This window comes from Alexandromys fortis, unplaced genomic scaffold (assembly GCF_014885135.2).
Source record: "Alexandromys fortis isolate MF-2015 unplaced genomic scaffold, M_Fortis_MF-2015_v1.1 scaffold_219, whole genome shotgun sequence".
In the NCBI taxonomy this organism is placed as follows: domain Eukaryota; kingdom Metazoa; phylum Chordata; class Mammalia; order Rodentia; family Cricetidae; genus Alexandromys; species Alexandromys fortis.
In genome coordinates, this window is record NW_026068092.1 from 1926497 (window position 1) to 1933588 (window position 7092).

Sequence of the window (7092 nt, forward strand, 5' to 3'; positions counted from 1 at the left end):
TTTTTTTTTTTTTTTTTTTTTTTTTGAGACAGGCTTTCTCTGTAGCTTTAGATTCTGTCCTGGAACTAGCTCTTGTAGACCAGGCTGGCCTCGAACTCACAGAGATCCTCCTGCCTCTGGAGTGCTGGGATTAAAGGCGTGCGCCACCACGCCTGGCTCTGTGAATCTCACGGACCCTCCCACAGGTTTCCTAAGGATAGGAGTCTTTGCCAAGAGCACCACTCTCTATTCTAGGGTCGAGCTAGCTCAAGCTATCCTAATCCAGCTGTAGGAGTCTAGTCTTTCTGCTCAGTAAAGGGGACATTGGTCAGGAAATGTGTATGAAGACGTAGGTGGCCTGACCTTTGGAGGTCCTGGACATCTCTCAACCCATCATCATCAGGGTTCATATGTAATTCCTTCTACACACAAGCTTGCAGGAACGCAGGCTGCCCAGGCTGGCGGGCATTCCTCTAGACCTGACAGGTGAGGTGTGTGGAATGAATGTCGTGGGAGAGCCGGTGTGGCAGTCTGTATCCTAGTGTGATGTGTGTGGCTTCCCTGTCGATAATGGGGAGGACTGGTACAGCTGCCAAGGAGGGCATGGCAATGTGCTCTCACAGGGCAGCGAGGGCTAAATGTCTCCTTTTCCCTCTTTCCCTGTTGCACAGAGCCCCAGCACGAAGCTTCCAAGGAAGAAGCCTCTGCCGTCCATCTCATCTGTGTCCAGCATGTCCTACATCTCTAACCCCTGGTTTGAGGAACTCACTAACTTCTTGGTTGAGCAGGCAGTTTCCTTGCTTGTCTGTAAGTACAAGTTTGAGGACAGCCTCCATAAGCAACTTGGATTCATCTCCTTTCCTGTCACTGAGGTTCTCATGGACATCCTTCTGGGCTTCAAGAAGGTGAAGGGCAACCACATCCGTCTGTCCTCAGACATCAACTGGACCTGCCTTCTGCGTAAGATGGAAGAAGCCGAGTTGGCAAGGCAGGCCGTAAAGCACACTACTAGGCCAGCAGCCTCCCAACATAGTACCTCCCGTGTTGGCACTACCCACCGTAGCACAGAATCACCTTCTGTGCACCCCGAACTTACTGGTGACACCAACCAGGACCAGAGTACAGAGTCTCCCTTCTCCCTCCGTCCTGAGATGCCGATCCACCAGGTTCTTAGCCCTCAGGACCCTGGTATAGGCCAGGAGCAGATGCCCAGGAGTCCTTCAGAGCCCAAGCTGTCTGTGATCTCCAATGCTGGTGTGGGCTCCAGATCCAAGGAAATAGTAAATGCCGAAGAGGAAGAGGACAGTGAAGAGGAGGAGGACAACAGAGGAAGTGAGGAAGATGAAATCAAAGATTTCTCCGAGAGTGAGCAAACTTCCACTAGCCTGCCTGAATATGAGTTGGAGGACTTTACCAATGAGCCCATTGAAAGGAGCTCCAGTTACTCCCCATGAGACCCCTGTAAGGTACACAGAGTACTCCAGTCTTTGCCTCCTCCCACCCTATCCAAGTAGCTGGCCACCCAGTCAGCCGCTGTCCTGAGTAAGGGTCTTACAACTGGGTGCTCAGCCAGAGTTCTGTTAATGTTATCAAAGGAGCCAAAGAGACAAAAGGAAATAAATTACATGTTGATGGACACAGCTGGTCCTGGTGTGTCGTATCTCTTCTCACACCTGGATGCCTACCCTTGAATAGTATCTTCAGGGTGATCCAGCCCTGATGTTACGTGAGCTTTTCTTTGGGATATAAGACAGGGCACTAATGATGCACCAGAGGAATGATTTTATTAAGGTCCAACTTGATGAACCAATGATTTTATTGGGTTTGCGGAATGGATAAATGGTTATTTACAAGATTATGAGACCTCCAAACAGCTCCATCATCAAAGTCTCACCCCAGTTTGGATAATGACTTCACCATAGCTGCATAGAACCCCACCCCCCAACCCAGGCTCCAGTTCTTCCACACTGTATAGACTCTAGTTCTCAGCCTTCCTAATGCACGGCTCTTTAATACAGTTCCTCGTGCTGTGGCGAGTCCTACTGCTGCTGTTATAAACTGTAATTAAATATCTGATATTCGGATGGCCTTAGGTGGCCCCTATGAAAGGGTCATGAGCCACGGGTTGAGAACAACCCTTTCTAGTATTGTCAGGAATCAGGGGACTAAGTGCACCTTGGTCAGAATACAGCCAGGAAAGAAGTATAGGAGTGGCTGTGCTCCCAGATGAAGGAGGGGGACATCACTGGGCTCAGTCTTGAGGGGCCTTGTCTACAGCCACAGCCGCTCTGGTGAAGGCTGCCGTGCTGAGAGGACAGCGTTCCACAGCACCTGGGGACAGTCGGTCTACACGACAGCTGGTGGAGCTTTGCTTCCAGAGCTGTGTGGCTACTTCCTGCATCTCTTCTGTGCCCTATTCTGCAACTTTCTGGCTTATCAAGCCTTTCTGGACTCCTAGGTGTTGCATCATAGCTGCTCAAGAGCAAGCAAGAGAGAGTCATTTCATAAGTTCTGTGACTATAGAGACCCCTGACTAACACAGACTGTTTATGAATGATGAATCGGAATCTGTAAAGATAGGCAGCTGTGGCTTCCTCCCAGATGTTTACAACCTAAGGCTGCTTACCGACAAAGACCTCTTACCCAGACTGTGCAATCCCTCCCTCTTGTGCTGTACATGATAAACATGCGAAGGTTCCCAGCTGTGGCAGGCAGAGAACTCCACATGATCCCAGCTTCATTGTTTGGGTATCTATATGTCTGTCCTTTCTTCATTCCTTTGGCACCCCGAGCCAAGGTTTCAGGATTCCTGCCTCTCTGGAAGTGGCAATGTCTACTTTGGGAGGGATCTTTCTTAGGCTGGGGTAGCTTCCTTCTTGCTTTGATGTGCCCCAACCTCATCTTGAAGCTATGGAAGACTGCAGCCACTCTCCTGACCCTCTCTTTTTAATTTGTTTGGCCGTCTCTAATTCCTGAGACTGAGTTTTCATGGCAGGCCATATGGTGGCTGTGGGTTGGTGGCTTCAGGAATATAACTTTCCAGCAACAGTTCTTGGTAGGAAAGGCATATTAATCAGGGTTCTCTGGAGTAGCAGAACAGATAGAATGAATCTCCTTACATATATGTATAGACATGGAGTTCATTAGGATGATTGACAAACTGTAGCCCAGCTAGTTCAACAATGGGTGCCTGTGAACAGAAGGTCCAAGAATCCAGGATTTGCTCAGCCCATGAGGCTGGATGTCTCATCTGCTCCTTAGCAGACATTGGAATCCTGAAGAAGTAGGCACTAATGCCAGTGAAGGAATGGTCTTGCTAGCGAGGTGAGAGCAAGCAGAGAACAGCACAAACTTCCCTCTTCCATGTCCTTACATGGGCTACAGAAGTCATGGCCTAGGTTAGCTCTGGGTTAAAGATCTGGAATAGAGATGTGTCTTCCTGCTCAGAGATCCAGATTAGAGGCAGATCTTCCCACTTCAAATTAATTCCCACTCCTCACAGGTGGGTCCTCAATGTTGGGGTTTTAGTTAACTCTGGATGTAGTCAAGTCCAAACCAAGAAGAGCCATCACAGAAGGCCTTCCGTGAAGGGTCTTCAGGCTCCTACTGACTTTCCTGACAGAGCTCTCTTAGATGTGGCTCAGTTGGAATAGCTTGCTCAGCATGCACGAAACCCTGGGCTCCATTTCCGGTGCCATACAAACTGGATATAGTGGCCGTCTTGAAACCCCAGCCCTTGGGAGGTGGATCAGGAGGATTAGAAGTTTAAGGTCATCCTTGGCTATATAACAAGGTCAAGGCTAGCCTGGGATACACGAGAATTTTGCCTTGAAACTAGCAAATACCCCCCCCCCCACACACACACAGGCACAATCCAGTGGACCTGCGTTGCCTCTACCTGAGGCATAGAGCTCCCCTCTCTCCTCAGAGGCTCCCCTGAATCATAGAGATCGGGCCCTTTTGGCCACACTTGACCACTTAGGGACCCAGAAAGGGGTCCTTCCACAGAGCCCAGAGATATGGAGGCACACAGCAACTGTAGAGCTCACTCTGGGGATAGACAAGAGAAATATGGTCACAACTACAGCCTTATATTCAAGGAGAGCGTGGCTGTCATTCTGCAGGACTAAGGTCCTAAGGTTGGTGGACCAGGGACCCATTTGTAACAGAGGCCTTTATAGCCCAGTGGTACCATCCTGCTAAATCCCATTGGCCTAACCCTATTCCAAGCTAGGACCATAGTTAGGACAAACCAGGAGGTTTTGATTCTTTGCACTGATTACTGAAAACATATGTAGATGGTGGAGAGTGGTCTCTGACTACCCTTCCAGAGACAAAAAAAAAAAATAATAATAATAAAAAAATAATAAAAATAAAAAAATTCTGTCAAGACAGCGGCCAAGAGGAAGGCCTTTGGTTTTCAAAGACAGTTGGCTACTAGTTATTACCACTTCCCATTCCCACGGCCAAGTCCAGAAACAGAGCATCGCTCTAGCCCAGCCTCAGAGATGCACATCTCTGGGGAGCCTGAGAGAAACTCTTTGGGAATCACTAATATATCACATTAGAAACACGGTGTTTTTAGTCCATGTTTCTGTCATCTTTCGGAAGACGTAAGTGACTTTAAGGGTAGTGGTCATTTATCATGCCATTGAGGTTGACAGGCTAAAATTCATGTCACTGTTTTCAGCCGTTCATGTCTGAAGGTGGAGCATTCTAAATGAGCTCTCTCCCTACAGGGTCTCTCCTGCATGTAGCCTCTCTACATCGCTAGATTCAGTCATCTAGCCTGAATTTTATTTTTCTTTCCTTCCTTCTGTCCTTCCTTCCTCCCTCCTTCCCTTCCTTCCCTCTTTCTTTCTTTTTTCTCTCTTTTTCCTTACTTTATTCCTTATTATATACATTTATATATATATATGTTTTTTTATAATTTATTCAACTTTACTTCATGTGCGTTGGTGTAAAGGTGTCAGATTCCCTGGGACTGGAGTTACAGACAGTTGTGAGCTGCCATGTGGGTGCTGGGAATTGAACCCAGATCCTCTGAAAGAGGAGTCAGTGCTCTTAACCTCTGAGCCATCTCTCCAGCCCCATATATGTTTTTTATTAAATCTTCATTGTGTGTCTGCCCACCAGAAAAGAATCACAGATCCCATGGAACTACAGTTACAGACAGTTGTGAGCTGCCATGTGGGAGCTGGAAATTAAATCCAGGCCCTCTGGAGGAGCAACCAGTGCTCTTAACTGCTGAGCCATCTTTCCAGCCCTGAATCATACTTTTCTTAGATCTCAGAGATGCCACTGACTTCCTAGAAGGAGGAGCAAGAACTTCTGTTTTCAAAGGTGCTGCTGAGAAGCCCCCAATGCCTCACTCCTCTGCTCTGTTAATGTCACAATGTCTGCACAGGTTCAAGTGGTGAGGAAATGGACACCTTGACCCTCTCTGCTAACTGGGATGAGAGGAACCCATACCTTTACATATACTGACAAATATGCTGACAAGCCCCAAAACAAGAGATGTTCATGATCCCATTTGCAGAGCCACTGTGAAGCCTTCAACGGTCGGCTGGCCTTTGAGCTGAACTGCTCACTCTGTCTTGAGAGTCTGAACCTAGACTCTGATTGGAAGGTGGAGGGCATTGAAGATGCCATGAGCACACCCATGCAACTCCTCACAGGGTGAACTGGGCACTCTGATCTGCAGGGAAAGCATGAGAAAGAAACAGTTACAAAATGGCATGAGGCCCAGTGTGAGTCCAAAGAAATACTAATTCCCCCAGTTTGGCTCTGAAGTCTAAGCTCTCTACCGAAAAGAAAAATCAAAGAATCTCCAAAAGTATTCTCCCTAGATATGCTATAGTCACGTCGGAGCATACTGCAGGAAGCCGAGGCAAAGAAAGTTTAAAAAGGAGAAATGAACACTACAAAATGATTTTAGAGCGCTAGTCCTTGGCTACAAGGACTAATAGTAACTACGGTGCCAGTCTGAGATTAAGTAGGGAGTGTGATGGGTGATCTTCTTCATCAACTTGACACACTTGGGAAGAGAGAGCCTCGGTCGAGGAACTGACCCCATCTCATTGGCCTGTGTGTGTGGGTTTCTTGATTTCTAATTGATGTAGAAAGGACCAGTCCACCGAGGACAATGCCAGTCCCTGGGCAAGTAGTCCTGGGCTGTATAAGAAAACTAACTGAGCCGGGTGATGATGGTGCATACTTTTTTTTTTTTTTGAGACAGGGTTTCTCTGTGGCTTTGGAGCCTGGATGGTGCATACTTTTAATCCCAGCACTTAGGAGGTAGAGGCAGGCAGATTTCTGGGAGTTTGAGGCCAGCCTGCTCTACATACAGAGTACAACCACGACAAATAATGAGACCCTGTATAGAATAAACAACAAAACTTAAAAAAAAATGAAACAACAACAACAACCAAGAAAGCTAACTGAAGCCAGTCACAGTGACACACAACTTTAATCCCAGCACTTGGGAGACAGAAGCAGACACATCTCTGAGTTCAAGGCCAGTTTGGTCTATAGAGCAATATAGAGTAAGTTCTAGGACAACCGAGGCTACACAGAGAAACACTGTCTAAAAAAAAAAAAACAAAACAAAAGCTGAGTATAAGCAGAAGAAAGCAAGCTGTAAATAGGGTTCCTCCATGGTCTTTGCTTGAGTGCTTATAACAGCAGCAGAAGGCATGTGGAAGCAGGCAGCCGCTACAGATGTCCGTACAGAGACACTGTGTGTGAGGCTGTGTAGCCTTTGTGCAAGGCTGCTGTCTGACTGAGTGGTTTGTAGATTATTCTTGTCAGACATACGTGCATTAGATCCCTTCCTTCTCAGCCTCCCGTATTTACATGTTAATTTTGGATAGAGGGTTGACAAAATGACTCCGTTTTTTTGTTTTGTTTTGTTTTGTTTTTCGAGACCGGGTTTCTCTGTAGCTTTCTTTTTCTTTTTTTGGTTTTCTTTTTGTTTTGTTTTGTTTTGTTTTTTGAGACAGGGTTTCTCTGTGGTTTTGGAGCCTGTCCTGGAACTAGCTCTTGTAGACCAGGCTGGTCTCGAACTCACAGAGATCCACCTGCCTCTGCCTCCTGAGTGCTGGGATTAAAGGC

The 7092-nt window shown here is 47.1% G+C and overlaps 1 protein-coding gene across 1 annotated transcript; it reads left to right on the forward strand.

The window, feature by feature from the left end:
- The first annotated feature begins 70 nt into the window (after window positions 1-70).
- LOC126489007 (coiled-coil domain-containing protein 116-like) lies at window positions 71-1433 on the forward strand. The gene has a single exon (XM_050122976.1). The coding sequence runs from the start codon at window positions 618-620 to the stop codon at window positions 1431-1433; it is 816 nt and encodes a 271-aa protein (XP_049978933.1). The 5' UTR covers window positions 71-617.
- Window positions 1434-7092: the final 5659 nt, after the last annotated feature.